This window comes from Vigna umbellata, chromosome 8, assembly GCF_029865625.1.
Source record: "Vigna umbellata cultivar VRB3 chromosome 8, Vumbellata_1.0, whole genome shotgun sequence".
Taxonomy (NCBI): Eukaryota; Viridiplantae; Streptophyta; class Magnoliopsida; order Fabales; family Fabaceae; genus Vigna; species Vigna umbellata.
The window spans coordinates 11,996,514-12,016,757 of record NC_142172.1 but is presented as its reverse complement, the minus strand read 5'-3'; the positions used below and the strand labels follow the sequence as shown (position 1 = coordinate 12,016,757).

General features: G+C 34.0%; 1 protein-coding gene across 1 annotated transcript; it reads left to right on the top strand.

Moving 5' to 3' along the window:
• The first annotated feature begins 8,796 nt into the window (after positions 1-8,796).
• LOC124847485 (cuscuta receptor 1-like) lies at positions 8,797-20,145 on the top strand. The gene is made up of 10 exons (XM_088095822.1): positions 8,797-9,139; positions 9,217-9,354; positions 9,480-9,641; positions 9,712-9,861; positions 9,946-10,032; positions 10,169-10,324; positions 17,168-17,242; positions 17,397-17,546; positions 17,632-17,781; positions 17,913-20,145. The coding sequence occupies exons 1-10, from the start codon at positions 8,830-8,832 to the stop codon at positions 20,000-20,002; spliced, it is 3,468 nt and encodes a 1,155-aa protein (XP_087951948.1). The 5' UTR covers positions 8,797-8,829; the 3' UTR covers positions 20,003-20,145.
• Positions 20,146-20,244: the final 99 nt, after the last annotated feature.

The window sequence follows — 20,244 nt, the reverse complement described above, 5'->3', positions numbered from 1 at the left end:
TAGAAGAAGTAACTTACGACATGATAGGATGTGAGGTTTATTATATTACACATCAAATTAAGTTTTGCACTAAAAAATGGTTACTATTAGCATTTAATTTGGTAAGGATTTAAAATTTATTCTTTCCTTGGAAAGTTTTCTTTCATCATAATCGTTACATCAACAAAGTGCTTTCTTTTTATATATTTAATAAAAAAATTCTAAAGTAATCAGATCTTATCATCCAACAACAAATAAGTATATAAATCAGGCCAACTATACTTGTTCATTAGCTTCCATGCTTGCTTTCTACCTTCCAACCAAATACAAAAAAACCACTCTCCCTAACCCTTTACTCATCTTTACCTAAATGAAACTACAAAATTCTGAAACAGCAAGACTTTTAACAAATTTAAGTATCAAACAGCAATACTTTTTGGTGCATAATTTTAAGTCAAGATGAAGGGAGCCTACGATAATAACGTTGTAAAATACCACTTTTATTTTGCCCAGAGCATTTTTCAGCTTTCCATTTAATAGTTGATTTTCTGCTGTCAAAGCTTCAATCTATATATATATATATACACATATATATATATATATGTATATATATATATATATGTATATATATATATATATGTGTATATATATATATATGTATATGTATTTATATGTATGTGTATATATATATATGTATATGTATATATGTATGTATATCATACCAAAAGATAAGCTTAAAAGATGCATCAGAAACTTAAAATTGTAAACAAAGAAGAGAAAACAACCTTCTTCTGTGAATCAAAGTACATACTCCTGTAACCTATAGCTGCCACAGAAGGAGATTCACAAAAGCTTTCTTCCACCTGTTATGCATTCAGCATACAAAACCAAAGATCACAAGAAAATAACAATAGCGCGAAATGTTGAATTTAAAAAGACTTATAGAAGACCTTGGATTTCAACCATCCCACGATCTTATCAAGAGAATCTATTGTACGTAAGACAGAGTCAACTTTTTCATCCAAGCTCTTCTCACTTTGTTCTTCCATTGGAAGGTTTTGGTTCCACGTCATTAGGCTTCAATGAAAAATAGTTAGTAATTAGGAAATATTAAATATGATTCTTTCTGCTCAATACCACTTGTACACATAAAATACACATTGAAAGTCAAAACCACATCAAACAAAGATAATTAATAATAGAATAGAAAGCAGAACCAAACATAGACACGTGACATACTTTCAAACAAGAAAACTAAAAGAGCACTCTGAAGTTGAAAGCAATTTTTCAGAAAGAGATTGCAAAAAATAAGAAATAATTGCTTAATCTGGTACTCCCACCACAGCCAGGCACCAGCCAGAAACATGAGTGTCAAGTGTTAAGAAAGAATTGTCCATCCATTAGATTAATGATAATTTTTCTAATAACAGATTATGGAATGAACTTACCATTTCTTCTTCGTGTCGTGCTTTCTCAAGTGCCCTTTCTTCTCTTCTTTTTTTTACCTTTTCAGTTTCTGCCTGCATTATGATTTTTACCAAGAACTTAGTGAATAAAGGAAAGACAAAGATAATTGTTAGTTGTTTGACAATTTCATCATTATAACTTAGTAAGGCGGGAAGGCAAGAAGCAAGAAGCTACAACAAATATTTATTTAGTATTGCCTACAAAGTAGTAAATATCTATTTTATCTTTTGCAGAAAAATGCATATCATCATTCTCTCTGTCTCATTTTTTCAGCTTTAACTGAAAATGCATCAATAAAAAATTCAGAGAAGGAGACTTCACCTACGATATCATCACCAACACAGGGACCCGCAACAGGGGACAAATAAAAAATTCATCACAAGTTTTGCAAAAACGAAATCATGCAATCCCAAATTAATTTCTTTCATCAGAATGTTGAAAAAGTAACCAATTTGTTTCAAAACTTAAAAGCGTCGAACATTATACGATCAGAATCAATGATATCGCATACATTTTATTAACTGAATATGCATATAATATACTAACAATACCATAATTACAAAACAAACAAGAATACATATTATAGATGCTGAGGATATAAATATGAAACACAATTATTAAAGAAAAACCAATTCATACTCGATAAGAGTCGGCGCTAGTAGACAAATGTCAGTTGATCCATGCTTTCGAAGAGGATTTACAGCCTTTCCAATCTCAATGATATCAGAATCAATGATATCGCACACATTTTATCAACTTTATCAACTGAATATGCATATAATATACTAACAATACCATAAATACAAAACAAACAAAAAAATATTCTTTCAATTTATCTGCGGTTAATAAAAGCCGCCAAGAATTTGTAGAGGTTTTCAAAACCCGGAGGAATAAACCTCTCCTATAATACATTAATTTTGTAGTATATATATATATATATATATTGACTTTTTAAAATTATAAATAAATATTTATGATAATTCAATTTAATACTATTGAGAATCGTATAGATTCTTTACTGTCTAACAGACAGTACTGGACTGTATTATTTAGGTTTTATTGAGCTTTTATTACTAACTGTTTTCAGTTTGCCGGAGCTCTATAAATAGAGTTCCCCTTTGTGTTTTCAGTGTAAGAAACAGTAATGAAGCAACCAGAACAGATATGCATGAAATAAGAAAAGGTTACATTTTACTTACCTCCCTTGCCATCCTCTTCATCTTTGCCTTCTACACCATTGCGGTCTGATGCTTCTACGGCCATCAAACTGCCTTGCCATTTTCCTTCTCCTCCATCGCCAGAACACAAGAGTTCTCTGGAAGCTTCATTCTCTCTTTTCACACTCATAAGTCCGTGTGCCACGTCCGCTGCCTTCTTTCAGTAAAAGGGTAATACCCATGCCACGCACAGTGTTGGATTGGGCCATCTCCTCTTCTTACACGCTATTGGGCCTCGTCTTAATATGGTATCAAGAGCTCGTCTAGTATCTGACCGGCTTCCGCTGCCTCTGCAAATAATCTTGGACCATTTCTAATAACAGTGGACTATTTCTTGTTATCTTGGACTGTTTTCTTGGGATACTCTCATGGACTACCAGGGAGAGTCCTCCAATCCATCCAGTCCTTACTATCTACACCCAGGGGAGAACCCAGGACTCACTCTCATCACACAAGTCTTGAACGAAAGCAATTATTCTTCTTGGAGCAGAAGCATGAGGAGAGCTTTGCTTTCCAAGAATAAAGTTAAATTCATTGATGGGTCTATCAAGAAACCCCAGAAAAATGATATCATGTTTGATGCATGGGAGAGATGCAACATGATGATACTATCTTGGATAACAAAGACCCTTTCCCCACAAATTGCTGAGAGCGTTATATACGTTGAGGAAGCAAAAGAATTATGGGATGAGTTGAAAGAAAGATTTTCCAAGGGAGACTATTTCAAGATTTCTGATTTACTTCAAGACATACACTCTATTAAACAAGGAGAAAGAGGGGTGAGTCAGTTCTTCACTGATTTAAAAATCCTATGGGAAGAGTTAGAATTCCTAAGACCCATACCCACTTGCACATGTAAGATACCATGCAGTTGTGACCTTTCAAGAATCTCCTTGAAGTATAGGGAAATGGAACATGTGATATGTTTTCTAAAAGGACTAAATGATTCATACAGCACTGTTAGAACACAGATCCTTTTGATGGATCCTCTTCCAAACATCAATCGGGTTTTCTCTCTTATTATGCAACAAGAGAGACAAGAGAAACACAGTTCAGTGGATGTCAAAGTTCTGGCCAATGCTGCTGACAAAGGCAATCAGTGGAAAGGCCAAGGACGAGGCACTGGGTTTCGTGGTCAAGGAAGAGGAAGAGGTAGAAACCCCAACTATGGCAAACAGTGTTCATATTGCAACAAGATGAATCACACTGTTGATGAATGCTATTCTAAGCACGGGTACCCACCGTGGTACAAGAAAGGAGACAATATTCAAGACAAAAAGAATGACTGGAATTCTGCCAATGCTAGTCAGAACATCACTGGACCAGAGGGGGTTCAGAACACACAAATTGCAAATAACAACAATGTTTTTAACACTATCACTGCAGAACAGATGCAGAAGCTTCTCCAAATGATAGACAATGTTGGTGAATCAACTCACAAGGTCAATCAAGTTCAAAGGGATGAAACTGAAAATAAACGAGGTAATCTCTCTTGGATAATAGATACTGGTGCCACAGACCATGTGACACATGATAAAACGAATTTTATTACTTTCTATGCAATTAAACCTATCACTATAAGACTGCCAAACAACACTACACTTACTGCTAAGCATGCTGGAACGGTACAGTTTTCTAAAGACTTTATCATTTTCAATGTCCTATATATTCCTGAGTTTTGCTTCAATTTAATCTCAATTCAGAGTCTCATTAAGGACCTGAATTGCAGTCTGATTTTTTCTTCTAAGGTTTGTCAGATAAAGGAGAACCATACATTGAAGATGATTGGATGTGCTAACTCTTGGAAAGGACTCTATTACCTGCAAGCTTTTCCTAAACCTGATCAAAGATACATTTCTAAGACTGCTTTTTCTTTTAAGAGTGTTGATGTAAACCTATGGCACTATAGATTAGGCCATCCAGGGGACAAGGTTATAAGACAAGTGTGCGAAAATTTTCCTTATGTTAGAATAGGTACTGACACTGTTTGCGACACATGTCACTATGCTAAACAACGAAAATTACCTTTTCTAAAGAGTACTTCTACTACTGCTGAATGTTTTGATATTGTGCACTGTGATATATGGGGTCCCCTCAACACCATCTCTGTTCATGGTCATAAGTATTTTCTTACCATAGTTGATGACTATAGTAGACACACATGGATTTTCCTGATGAACAATAAAGGTCAAACCAGAGACCTATTACAGGATTTTGTTATTAAAATTAAAAATCAATTCAACAAAGTAGTTAAAACCATTAGATCTGACAATGGCCCTGAATTTAAATGTGTGGATTTTTATAAACTGCATGGCATCAATCACCAAAGGAGCTGTATTGAGACTCCTGAGCAGAATTCGGTTGTTGAAAGGAAACATCAGCATATACTCAATGTGACTCGCAGCTTACTTTTTCAAGCTAACATACCTAATGCTTACTGGTCCTATGCTGTAGGACATGCTGTTTACCTTATAAACAGGCTGCCTACCCCTATTCTAAATAACAAAACTCCTCATGATATTTTGTATAACCTGCCCCCCACATATTTGAACCTCAAAACCTTTGGTTGTTTATGTTTTGCTTCAACCCTTGAGCATAATAGAGGTAAACTGGATCCTAGAGCTAGAAAAGGTATTTTTCTAGGATACAAAACTGGTGTGAAGGGTTATATTGTGCTTGACATAAATACCAAGGAACTTCTTATAAGCAGGAATGTTGTCTTCCATGAAGACATTTTTCCTTACAAAAATCAGCAAGGTAACAGTGAAAATTCTGATAATGAAGAGGACAAAGCCGATTCACTCAGTGACCTTCTAAGAGATCACTATCATATCAGCAATGATACACAGGCCGAACTGGATGTAGCTGATCAAGCAGAGGCACAACAGTCCTCTGATGATGAAGGGAACAGCAACAATACAGAAGGGGGCCAGGAGATTCAAGGGCACAGAAGGTCTGACAGACCCAGAAGGACCCCTGAGTACCTAAAAGACTATGTTCATCAGGTGAATCAATCCCTATCTGTGAAGAATGGTTTTAAAACCCCATATCCGATATCTAATCTATTGTGTTGTGATAATCTTTCAGAAAAACATCTAAAATACACCTTGGCAGTTACTGCAAATAAGGAACCCAGATCTTATAATGAGGCAAAAGGCATGAATGAATGGGTAGAAGCCATGCAGAGAGAGATCAAGGCTCTGCAGGACAATGACACATGGGTTTTAACCAAACTTCCCCCAGGAAAAACTGCTATAGGATGTAAGTGGGTGTACAAGACAAAATACAAAGCTGATGGTAACATTGAGAGATTCAAAGCCCGACTAGTGGCGAAGGGCTACACACAACAAGAGGGAATAGACTACCTAGACACTTTTTCTCCTGTGGCTAAACTGACCACAGTAAGGTTACTCATTGCTCTAGCAGCTTCAAACAATTGGTTCCTACACCAACTGGATGTTGACAATGCGTTCCTACATGGAGACCTCAATGAAGAGGTGTATATGGAATCACCTCCAGGTCTGAACAACCACGATGAAGGACAAGTTTGCAGGTTGACAAAGTCACTATATGGCTTGAAACAAGCCAGTAGGCAATGGTTTGAAAAACTGTCTTCTTTCTTACTATCTGTCAACTATACTCAATCTAAATCTGATCACTCTTTGTTCACTAGAACAACCCCTACAAGTTTTACTGCTCTACTTGTATATGTGGATGACATTGTGTTGACAGGAACTTCTATGATGGAAATCAACAGCATAAAGGAACTCCTACACAAGAGATTCCGAATAAAGAATCTTGGAGAACTCAAATACTTTCTAGGATTGGAAGTGGCCAGGTCAAAAGCAGGTATTCACCTATGTCAGAGGAAGTATGCTTTGGACATACTGGAGGAGACAGGAATGTTGGGATGCAAACCTTCCTCTACTCCCTTTTTAAGTGACACAACCTCATTGTACAAACTGGACAGCTACCTGGATGATCCAGGTCCATACAGAAAACTAATAGGGAAGCTTCTCTATCTCACTAATACAAGACCTGACCTATGTTTTTGTGTTAATCTCCTTAGTCAATTCATGCAATCACCTACTGACCACCATTATCGTGCCATCCAGCACATTCTTAGGTACATTAAATCCAAGCCCTCTGAAGGGCTGTTTTTCCCTGCTGACTCACCTATGCACTTAAAAGCATTCAGTGACTCTGACTGGGCCACATGTCCTACCACCAGAAGATCCACAACAGGGTTCTGTGTATTTCTCGGATCCTCTCTCATTTGCTGGAAATCTAAGAAGCAGAAAACTGTTTCCAGATCATCCACTGAGGCTGAGTATAGAGCACTTGCTGCCACTGTATGTGAGATACAGTGGCTTTGCTATCTCCTACAGGATTTTCAGATTAAGGCGTCAGGGGTCCCCGCCTTGTACTGCGACAGCAAGTCTGCCCGACACATAGCCCATAACCAGAGCTTCCACGAACGCACCAAGCATATTGAACTCGATTGCCACGTTGTTCGTGAAAAGATTCAGGAACATCTCCTTAATCTCCTTCCAGTGCGATCCGACGAACAGCTTGCCGATATCTTCACAAAATTCCCGCACCGCGTCAAGTTCAAGTCTATTGTTCCCAAGCTTGGACTGGTGACCATACACCGTCCAGCTTGAGGGGAGGCTATTGAGAATCGTATAGATTCTTTACTGTCTAACAGACAGTACTGGACTGTATTATTTAGGTTTTATTGAGCTTTTATTACTAACTGTTTTCAGTTTGCCGGAGCTCTATAAATAGAGTTCCCCTTTGTGTTTTCAGTGTAAGAAACAGTAATGAAGCAACCAGAACAGATATGCATGAAATAAGAAAAGGTTATATTTTACTTACCTCCCTTGCCATCCTCTTCATCTTTGCCTTCTACACCATTGCGGTCTGATGCTTCTACGGCCATCAAACTACCTTGCCATTTTCCTTCTCCTCCATCGCCAGAACACAAGAGTTCTCTGGAAGCTTCATTCTCTCTTTTCACACTCATAAGTCCGTGTGCCACGTCCGCTGCCTTCTTTCAGTAAAAGGGTAATACCCATGCCACGCACAGTGTTGGATTGGGCCATCTCCTCTTCTTACACGCTATTGGGCCTCGTCTTAATAAATACTAATTTATAAACTTAAAAATATTGACTATTTATTTTAATATTTTAATATAATATATATTTATTAAGAAAAATATACATAAAGAATTTATTTAAGTAAATTCATTTTATCAATTCAACTGTTTGAACAATTTATTTAAGGAGGTAAGTTTGAGCGAACTAACTTAAAGTTACTTTTTCTTGTTTGTATTGCTTTATGTTAAATCCTTAGTCTAATTTTATGTGAAATAAAATAAAAAATTTCTTTCAATACTAAAGTTATAAATAAATTTTTATGATAATTCAATTTAATACTTATTCATAAAGTTAAAAATATTTATTATTTATTTTAATTTTTTAATATAATATACATTTATTAATAAATACTAACTCGTCCTAGACACGAGTTTAAAATTAACAATAGAATAAAATATTAACACGACAATTTGAGGTGTGACCTGAAGTCTAAACCATTTGTCACGGACACACCCGTAGTCAAACACGCGTTTGTTACTTTTGGATGAAATGATTAAAGAATTAAATAACATTATCACGTTTATAAAAGAGTATATTTAATTTGGTATAAAAAACTATACAAACATTATTAAAATGTACTTCTTACTTAAAATAAAAACACATAAAACATAATCATCATTTAATAATGAAAATTTACTACACAAAAAAGAACACTAGAAACTATTAGAATTTTATTTGAAACTAAACAAGGTTAAACGAAATGGAGAAGTAATTTTCAAACGAGAAGAAAAATTGTAAAGCTAATTATTTATTAAGACACGTAATATCTGAGTCTATCAATATGATGTGATATGCTAAGGCACAAAAAATTTAAATTTAGTTTAAAACCAATTAAATATAAATAATAATTGGAGAAAGAATATTTTCTTGGTGGAGCTAAGAGAAGTTATGGTCTTCCCTGTTGACCTGAAGTCAAGTGTCTTCATTTACACGGCTTGACAAAATAATGAAATAACGAAATTTTCCTTTTATTTAAGGGATAGGTTGAGACGAAATCCTTGAAGTGGATGAAAAAGAAAATGAAGAGTTTGAGAGTGTGTTTCCTCATTTTCCTTTTATTGGAAGCCCTGTGGTGTGAAGGATGTTGGAGGGAAGAGAGAGAAGCACTTTTAGACCTACGTTTCCGTGAACAACCCGGTGATTGCTGTGAATGGGAAGGAGTGCACTGCAATCCCTCCACGGGGAGAGTGGCGCAACTCGATCTTTCTATATTCTATGACCAACAATATATAAATTACTCTGATTTTTCTGTCTTCAAAGATTTGAAGAACCTCTCCTTCGCATATAACAATATAGTTGGTTGCGTTGGGGATGCAGGTATCCATTCCTATAAGTCTGTTTGTTATGTTTTATGGAATACTCATTATTTCAACTTTCTTTTACATACTTTACAGAGTTGCCAAATCTCCAGCTCTTTAGCTTCGATAATAACGATCTGGATACCACCATTCTATCTTGTTTGGATGGACTTCCATCTCTTAAGTCTCTTTATTTAAGGGAAAATAAGTTCAGTACATCTTCATTAAACCAGGGTGAGTACCAATTTTTTTATTTATTTAAAGAAATGATAACAGTATTATTTTTTATTATCATGAAGATCTTCTATTTTTTTATACTATATATTTTTTGTTCACATTTGTTGGTGCATATATATAAGTTTTTGAAAGTGTGTCACGAAAGCTGCGTCGTAATCTGGAGGTCCTTCACATAAGTGGGAACCCTTTGACTAATGAGATCTTGCCATCCCTTGAGGGATTCACATCTTTAAAGGAACTGAATTTGAGTGGAACTGAATTGGACTCGGATCTTCACTTTGACGGTAACTTTTCCACTTCATTAATAGAGCTGAGTAGTTGTTAATTAATGGAGGATATATTCCTTGCTTGCAGGTTTATGCTCAACATTGAGGAATCTTGAGGTTCTTGACTTATCCTATAACAACTTCAACCAAACTGATATTGGCTCTGCTCTCAGTGGATTCTCATCCCTCAAGTCTTTATATTTAGATAACAGTGCATTGAATTGGAGATCGATTTACAGTACGGCCCCATATATACTTTCCATATTATAAATCTTGATTACAAAATATATCCACCTGTCTATAATCGGGATATGTATTTTAGATATTTCAAAATTGAGTTCTTTGGAGTTCCTTGACTTATACGGGAGCAACTTGAACGAGTCTGGCAGTATGTTGAGGCCTTTCAAAGGTTAGTTATGATTAACATTTGATAGCATTTTATATTTAAACAAGATATTACTCCCTTTCAACACATGGATATGCATCCTCCTTATTATTTAATTAATTAATATGATAAGTTGATGTTTTCAATTTTGTTTAATCAGATAATCAGACTTTTAAATGGCCATCCAATTTACGACATTTAGACCTGCGTGTAAACAGTTTGAGCAACAGATTTGTTCCATATCTGAGGGGTCTTCCACATCTTCAGTTTCTTGATTTAAGCCGCAATCAATTCCAAGGAGAGTTAGACATAAGCGGTCAGTATTTTATAAATTTGGAACTTTATGTTTTTATTATAAAGATTTTGAATATTTGATGTTATTTATTTTATTTTTTATAGATGATGTATATAGTTAAGACTTGGGTGATAAAGTGGGTTAGGATATGTGGGTAGGTCCGACCCACTTAGTTCACTAAGCCTGTGTTCGCATGAACAAATTTTACTGTTCATACGAATTTGAGAGCGACGATTTATCAATGCATGGTTGTTTGTTTGAGCTGAAATGAACGGATCATTGAGGACGGATTTGCGGGACGCACTCCGTTTTCATCACTCGCAAAATTGAAGAGATTTGCGTGAATTGTTGATGAAAAGTCGTGTGTGCCCTTCACTTGATACGTAACACAAGGAGCGTAACCGGTTACAGGAGAGTCGTAACCGGTTACAGGGGTATGAAGCACTGGGAGGGGGTGGCGTAACCGGTTACAGAAGCATGTAACCGGTTACAGGAGCTTATTAATTTTGGTGGCACACATGTAACCGGTTACGCAAACGCGTAACCGGTTACAGATTTTTTTTTTTATATTTATTATGCAAACTTATTTTTCAGTTTTTTTATAATTATTTTAATATTATAATTTTAAAAAATTTAAATCTTAATAAAATTAGGTATATTATATTTTTTAATTTATTAAAAATAAGTTTATTATTTAATTTTTATAATTTTTAAACATTAATTTTATAAATTATTTATAATTTTTTTTTATAAACATTTTTACAATTAAATATAACATTTATAAATAACATTTTATATTATTTTTATAACTTGGAGCATTTTGGTAATCTTTAATTTCTACCAATTAAACTCATTTTTAAAATCTATCACATCAATCAAATCCTATACTAATTCTCACAAACTTTACTTCCAAATCCACTCTCAAATACCCACAAATCCACTGAAAAAAACAACAAAAAAATTACCCTCAAATCCACTCAAATTCATTCAAATCATCTCCCCCAAATCATCTCCCCCAAATCACTCTAAACGAACAAAGCCTAAATCAGTTGGTTAAAGGTGGGTTAGTCAATCAGAGTCTACTGGTCTGCTTTCTTAAATTAAAATTAAAATAATTTAAAAGATTAATTTCTTTATATCATTTTTTTTCTTAAATAATAATGTGTAATATTATTATAGTTTAAATCATTATTACTTACAAATTATATTTCAATTATTAATTATAACATAGTAATTTAATATATAAAATATAATAATTATTTTATTTATCTAGATAAAAACATTAATTAGTCAATTAAAATCTTAAGAATTTTTTATATGAGTAAATATATTTTTAATATCCATATGTATATGTATATGTATGAACAAATTTTAAAAAAACATATTTAACTAACAAAATTTTCAAAATTCATTCATAAAAAATATAAAACTTTAACTCATTAAGATAATTACAAAATACAAATATACATATATAGTAGATATCTGATCAGAAAATCTCACATTATATACACTAGATATTTTCCTAAAACTGAGTTTTGTTATTCATTGATAATTGAAGGCTTTAAATAGCCGTAACACTTATAATATTATGGAAATAAAAATAAAATTTGAAAATAAAATATCAACTATCTTAAAAATAAAATCTGTTTAATCTATCATAAAATAATATTGTACATAGATAAATAAAAAATCATAACTACGTATGAAATTTTCAGCTATACCACATTTAGTGATTCTATTTCTCCATTTTTGTGATACTAATTTGGACCAGCTACTGTTAGATAAGTCATATTGATAATAATGATTCTTTAACCAATTTGTCCATTGATTTAGTTTAGAATTGAGCAGGTTATTTTGTTTTCTTTTAGAATGAACTATTCCTTGTGCTCCAAAAAAAGAATCCTTTATTTCATTTTTAAGAAAAAAAAATTTTTTATGATATTGAAAAACAAGTCTTAACTTATATATGTTTATGTTAAGAATTCGGGTTTGTAACAAATTTAAAAATACATATGGTTGTGACAAAAAGGAGACATCAAAATAATTATGGTAATTCGCATTCTTATTATTAAATTATTTGTGTAATTTTAAAATAAAGGAAATTATACTTTGATTTGTTTTATAAGTTCTTTCTATAGTTGGTTCATTATCGTAAAGCCATTTATTTAAAAATTTTTTTGTTGATTCAAGAAAAAGTTGTAGCTGGATTTTCAGAATACAAATGATATATAGAAAGATATCTATGTATATTTTTTTCATTAAAAATTGAAAAAAAGAATGTGATTTTTTATTTTTAGTTAATCTAATATTTCTTCTTTGGAATATCTGCAAAATTTTTTTTCCGAATTCTATCCTTTTACTATCATAAATTTTTTTCTTCGAATGAATATTTGTCTCTGGAATTACAAGTCCTCTTTTCTTTTCTTCTTTTTTCATTTTTTCTATTTTTTTTATAACTACTTTTTTTTTAGTATTCAGATCCTTTATAGATTTTTTTTTCAATGAACAATTTGTCAACTTTATCGATTGAATTGAAATGGTTGCTTCAGAAATCATTGAATTATTCTTCCAAATTGTTGAATCTTTTTTGTTTTCGCTCAATTCATCGAGTTTTTTGGGTTTCCGTTGAATAAATAAATATTTTAAATTTAAAAATTCTTGTCTTTTTTTCGCGAGGAATACTATACTTTTTTTAATAATTTCCAGAATACTTTGGATGATCCCTTTTGCTTTTTCTATTACGATATTTAGAAACAATTTGAATTTTTCTATCCCAATTTTATCTCTATCAAATCAAACTAAATATTACTAGACCAAAAAACTAATAAAATAAGATTTAAACAAAATTATTAATAAAACCCTAAAATTTAAGTTTATCCCAACAAACTCTCCCATAAACTTCAATTATTCCTTCCTTCATTCGGCTTTCCATGTGCATCATCCCACATCGGGTTTGCTTCTTTCAACCAGATTTGAGTTGGGGTTATCCAAGCTCTTACTAGTCATACCTTGCTTCAAGCACCTTCTCTCCAATATTTTCAGCTCTAGTTCATACAACCGGTTCTTCTTCGCTTTTGCTTGGGTTGCTAGACGACCATGCTTATCCTTTAAATACAGTACCTGGTCCTTCATAAAAATTGAATTATCTTTTTAAATTATCTGTCCAATGCTTAAAATATTGCTCTTCAGCTCGGGAACATAGTAAACATCCCTAATCTCTCCAACTCGTCCATTGTTCTGCATATGTCGAATTGTTCCATGTCCTTTCACGACCACCTTAGAGTCATCTCCGAAAGACACAAATTTGGCCTCCACCTTGGTGAGTTTATCAAAAAAGTTCACGTTTTCACACATATGATTGCTTGCCCTAGTATCTAGATATCATACCGAGTTGGTAGAAATCTCATCAGTCTTTGATTTCAACCATGTTCCGACACCGCCTTCTTTAGCTCCTCAAGCTCAACACTCTATTTATTCATAATCTCATTAGCTTCATCCATAAGCATCCGTATCCGCTGAATCTCTTCATCTTTTTGTTTGAGTTCCTTTTCTACGTCTGTCGCACCTTTTACCGAGATCAATTCATCCATTATTGAGACCGAATTTTCCATGTCCACTACATCCAAGCTCTTTACCAGCAACAGTTCTTCTACATCTTCAGTAAGGAGATTAGTCTCCCCATTTGTGTCAGTCTTGCAATACTTTGCAATATGGCCAGCATTGCCACAGTTGTAGCACTTGATTGATCTACACTCATTTGCATAGTGGCCATACTTGCCACACTTAAAACACTCAACTCCTGACAGATCTCCTCGGCCTTTCCCTTGTCCTCGGTCACGCCAATTTTGTTGATTGGTTTGCTCTTCACTATCATTCTCAAAATTACCTTGGCCACGTCCACCTCGTCCTCGACCTCCTCGCCCTTTGTCGCCAGGACCTCGGCTCTGAGTAATCCGAGTTTTATTTGAGTCAAACTCTAACTGTAGTGCTTGATCATCGGGTTCAACATTATCATCCCAACTTCTTCTCCTTTGTTCGTGGGCTTCTAATGACCCCACAAGTTCATCCACTGTGAGAACTGACAAGTCTTTAGATTCTTCGATGACACACACGATACTTTCGAAATCTTTTGTAAGGGATCTCAAAAATTTTCCCACAACCCAGCTTGATGGCATTTGTTCTCCACTCCTTCCGAGTTGGTTGGCCACCTTCTCCACTCGAGTTATGTACTCGGTTATATGCTCTTTTGACTCCATCTTCAACTGTTCAAACTCTTCTCTAAGAGCTTGTATTCAGACTTGTCTAACGTGTTTATCAACTTTATACGTAACATCCAATATCTCCCACGCTTCCTTTGATGATTTGGCATTCACTATTTTTTCGAATCCCGACTCATCTACTGCATTATAGATAAAATACAATGCTCACCCATCACCCATCTCTTGCATGAGTTTTCTTCAACACTGTCATTTGTGCCACCGTCTGATGTTCATTCTCATCAGGTTCAACGTACCCGTATTCCACCATATCCCAAACATCTTGGGATCTCAATAACGCCTTGCCTTCATCTGTAGGCACCAATTATCATAATTGGTTTTTCACGTCAATTGTGGCACACTCATACCATTGACAACCTTTGTCATCTCTCTCCAAAAAAAATCAAGCACTCACTTTTTCTCTCGCGGTGTTTGACTCTACTCTCTCTCTTTTTTTTTCTTTCTCTCTCGGTACTCAGAGCATAAAGCTCTGATACCACTGTTGAGAAGGTTTGATATACACATATATCTCCACACTTTGGGCCACGCCTCACGGATTTACTTTTGGTACCACTCCAAAAGGTCTCTTATCAATGGAGGTATCTTATGTGTATATAAACTCATGTCCATCTCTTATTTTATCTGATGTGGGATTTTGTTTATACCCAATATCCTCCCCTCAAACAAAGGAGTATGGCTCTCCACCTCCCCTACAGCGGAAGTCTTTTTTCTCATCCTCGAGTACACCATGGTCAACAGTGAGCATCTCCTTGCCCTATTTCACAATCCATGGTCACAACACTGAGCATCTCTTGCTCTCCACCTCTCATGAAACATCTGGCCACCTGTCAGGCTTCACTTTCACTTTATCATGGAGGGACGTACTCGACTAAGCCCGGTCACCAGACCTGAACTTGGCTCTGATACCATTTGTAGGGAGGGACAACACACACATAGCTCTCCACACTGGTAAGATATTGTCCGCTTTGGGCCAAGCCCTCACAGATTTGCTTTTGGTACCACTCCAAAAGGCCTCTTTCAATGGAGGTATCTTATGTGTATATAAACTCATGTCCATCTCTTATTTTATTCGATGTGGGACTTTGTTTGTACCCAACAATATCTACGTTAATTTCATTCATCCTCAACCCATATCACTCTTGTGCATCCTCACTTGTATTATTATATATTCCATATAACACACGATCATAACTCACATAAATGATAATTTACAAAACAGGATACGATAGTGAGTTTTTTAAAATATTTTTTATGTGTGTAAACAACATACATCACAAATATCAAACTCAAACATCTAAGTCTATAGGAACCTCAGTCAACTATCATCGCATAATATCTTTCTTTATGTAAATATAATATTAGTAGAGTCCAAAGAATCTCATTCCCAAAATCCTTATTAAATAAATATCTTAAAACCACTTAATGTAGTATTTTCTTCTCGGAAATAACTACATTCATATTAATTACATATACATATCAAATATCATGGTAGATTTTTTGCATAACCGTAGACCCTACTAGACCAAACACACACTTAGTGGAGAAATCCCAGACTTTACTAGATCAAACACACTTAATATTCTTGACAAAATCCTAGGCTCTATTATACTAAGCACACTCAATAGATTTTTGGCAAAAACTTGAGCTCTACACTTTAAAACTATTTGGATTTTCATAAATCAATGTTAGGAATTGATTTACACTTTAAAAACTTTGTAAATACTCCAAAATGACTACTACTCCATTCTAACACACGTATAAGCTAATTCTAATCCGAACAGCCCTGAAATAGTTGTTTCTTCATCCTAACACCTATTTCTCAAACTCACCTATCAAAACCTTCCTTTTTAACTTCACCACCCAAGTATTTGATCCTTCTTCCCTCCAAACACTTTGAATTAAATTTCCAACATCGAAGCAACTTCATATTACATCATTCAAGACGACAAAGAAATCCAACTTCATCATACATAGATCATACAATATAATAATATACACATCTAATTGAACTAACATATCATAATTACTCAAATTAATACGCAATCAAGTTAATAATCAAACAACCACTAAACTTGCAAGACAATTATAGTTAATGCTAAAACATCTAGCTTCTCTTACCTTACACAGAAGCAACATAACTCTATAAACACCAAACCCTTGCTTAGAGCTCAAGGAACTCTAGAAACGCTTATAAAACACCGAACAACGATTAGAGAGAGTCCTTATAACCTCTGATCAACAGGAAACTAGGAAAAGACATTACAACTCACATGCAACAAGAGATCATTAAGCACGATCTCCATTAAGAACGAAAAGAGAAAAAGAAGCCGAAACTTACTTGCTCTATTGAGACATTGATCGTGTAGAAATGTAGACCTCGTTACTGTGGTCGATTATGTACCTCTTGATAGTCAAAGAGATGACTTAGGAGTTAGAACTCTTAGGGAGAAGGTAAAAAACACTAGAAAAGTTGTTTATAGAGAGATGATACGTTTTAAAATAATGAATATCAGCAATTAAGAAGGTTTATAGAAATATTTACTGACACGTACCATTACTATTATACTTTGACATGTATCTCTTGCAGGATTATCCACTTTCACCAGTCTGAAGAATCTCGATCTAAGTTTAAATCAAATCAACAATTTTGTGGTCTACGAAGGTATTTAAGAACATTAAGTTTAATTAATGGTTTACCTGTGAAAGAGACATGTTTAGGATAAAATCATTGCATTTTGAAGCTGCTAAATGTGATTACTTAGCCAAAGTTCATATATATTTGCATACTTTTAGTTAATTTACATTACATCTTGCAGGCTTTCAAAGTACAAGCACATTGGAGGTCCTTACTTTAGATGATAATGTGATAGATGGGAAGAAACTAAGGGAGTCCCTACGAACTTTATCGTCAATCAAGATGCTTTCTATGTGTTGGAATGAATTTAAAGGAGCAGTTGTGGCTCGAGGTACTACCTAATACTTCTTAACTTTTCTTGGTAAATTAATTTCCTTTCTGTTACATTAAGCTTATCATTTTTTTGTTTTCTGCAGATTTTCATGATTTAAAAAACCTAGGAAGTTTGATACTAGATGGAAGTTCTAATCTGGAAAATGATTTCTTTCAAAGTATTGGAGATTTGACTTCTTTGAAAGTTTTGTCACTTTTCGAATGTTACATAAATGGCACACTTCCTGCAGTTGGTAACGTTCTTAATAAATCACCTTTTAAGTTACTCAATACAACTTTTTTTTTTCTCACTTTGTTAAAATATTTATATATTTTCATTGTGTCCCTAAATAATGAATTTTATTCTCAAAATTTGAATTCTCAGATTGGTTTAAGCTGAATAAGCTGGAAGAGTTAGATCTATCCTATAATCACTTCGAAGGATTACTTCCGTCGTCTTTTGTAAACATGACATCTCTTCGAACGCTGAAATTATCTTATAATTACTTCATTGGAAATTTTGCTTCTAACCTTGCAAGTCTTACTTCACTTGAATATTTTGGTTTCGAAGAAAACCAATTTGAGGTACCTATTTCTTTTACACCATTTGCCAATCATTCAAATCTTAAGTTCATTTATGGTGATGGCAACAAAGTCATCATGGACTCATTGTCCCCTTTGCAAAATTGGATTCCGAAATTTCAATTACAAGTACTTAGTTTGTCATCAACAACAGACACAAATTCTATTCCTTTCCCCAAGTTTCTTCTTTACCAATATAACATAACTAGTCTGGATTTTACCAGTTGCAAGTTGGATGGGGAATTTCCTAACTGGCTGTTGAAAAATAACACACAATTGGAAGTCATTAGTGTCAGAAATTGCTCTTTTAGTGGTAATTTTGAGGTACCATCACGTCCTCTTCTTAAGATAACGACGATTGATGTGTCTGACAATTTCATAACTGGTCAAATACTTGGCAGCAACATCAGTTCAATCTTTCCGAATTTGATAGTTCTGAACATGTCTATAAATGACATCCAAGGTTCAATCCCTCGTGAATTCAGCCAAATGCACTTTTTGGATACATTGGATCTTTCTGACAACAATTTTTCACGAGAAATACCGAAAAACATATCGACTTTGAAGTATTTGGAAGAGTTGTATTTGGACGGAAATAGTCTTTCTGGAAGTATAGATAGTTTTTCTATCACATCGTTGGCGACCATGGATCTAAGCAATAATCATTTAGTGGGAAATTTACCAAGTGTGATGGGAAATTTTTCGAGGTTGACCGAGCTTTCATTGTCAAACAATAATCTGGGAGGATCTATTTCAACAAGATTTGTGGAACTGAACGCTCTGGAATATCTTGACATCTCAGGAAATAATTTCTCTGGCTTTTTACCGTCTTTTGCTAATTCTTTCGTGAAATTCGCCCACATGAGCAATAATAGGTTTACTGGCTTGTCCAAATCGACATTCAGCAGATCTTCATTGATGATTCTTGACCTAAGTTACAATAGAATAACCAGTAAAATTCAAGACATGATATTGGATCTTGAAAATTCATCATTGAACATTCTCATATTGAAAGGGAATAACTTTTCAGGTCATATACCACAACATGTATGCCAATTGAAAGAACTATTTATACTAGACCTTTCATCTAATAATCTTTCTGGTTTGTTACCCAGTTGCTTGGGTAAAATGCCTTTTGTGGACGAGAACTTTAAAGAATTAAGTCTTACTGGTGATTTTTATTCTAGGTGGGGGGATACATATCCAAATGTGAAACAAAAGGTGAACTTTACTACAAAGAAAACATCCTACACTTACAAAGGGGATATCCTTGGTTATATGTCTGGCATTGATTTATCCAATAACAAATTAACTGGGAATATTCCATCTGAATTTGGAAACTTGACAAGAATCAAAGCATTGAACTTGTCCTACAATGATTTAATTGGACAAATTCCAGCTTCATTTTCCAATTTGGTACAAATAGAGAGTTTGGATCTTTCTTTTAACAAATTGAGTGGTAAAATTCCTCCTCAAATAAGTAGATTGTCTTTTGTTGCCGTATTTAGTGTAGCACATAACAACTTAACTGGTGAAACACCAGAGCGGAAAGGTCAGTTTATTACGTTTGATGAAAGCAGTTATGAAGGTAATGCTTTTCTTTGTGGACCGCCACTGCCAAGAAGTTGCAATCCTTATATACAACCACATGCTATTTCACCAAATAATTCTCACACTGATGGCGGCAATTGCAGTTTCATTGACATATTTGTTTTTTGGATAAGTTTTGGTGTGTCATGCACATCGACAGTCCTGGTAATTGTAGCAATTCTCTATATTAATCCTTACTGGAGACGAAGATGGTTCTATAATATAGAATTTGTGTGTACAAATTGTTACTACTTTATTGAGGACATGGTTTTGCTCAAGTTTTCAAATAAAAGAAGTACATAACATGTCACCTTGTGATAATGATATGACTAAGTGAGATGTAAAACAATTAAGAGTTTGGAGATTGATTTCGGAATGCATTTTATTTTATTTTGGATGTATTTTGAATAATTTTTAATTATTTTTAATTATTGAATAGTTTTAAATGTTTTCTTATTATTTGAAATATATGTTATTTAACGGAACATTTATTTGATGAAATAAATGAATGTTTAAATTTTATTTTTAGATGCAAGATACATACA

Bases quoted from the DNA above. Each gene is read 5' to 3' on its own strand.
- LOC124847485 (XM_088095822.1), top strand. From the start codon at position 8,830: ATGAAAAAGAAAATGAAGAGTTTGAGAGTGTGTTTCCTCATTTTCCTT. The intron at 9,355-9,479 runs GTGAGTACCAAT...CATATATATAAG, and splicing joins TACATCTTCATTAAACCAGG to TTTTTGAAAGTGTGTCACGA. The intron at 17,243-17,396 runs GTATTTAAGAAC...TACATCTTGCAG, and splicing joins CAATTTTGTGGTCTACGAAG to GCTTTCAAAGTACAAGCACA.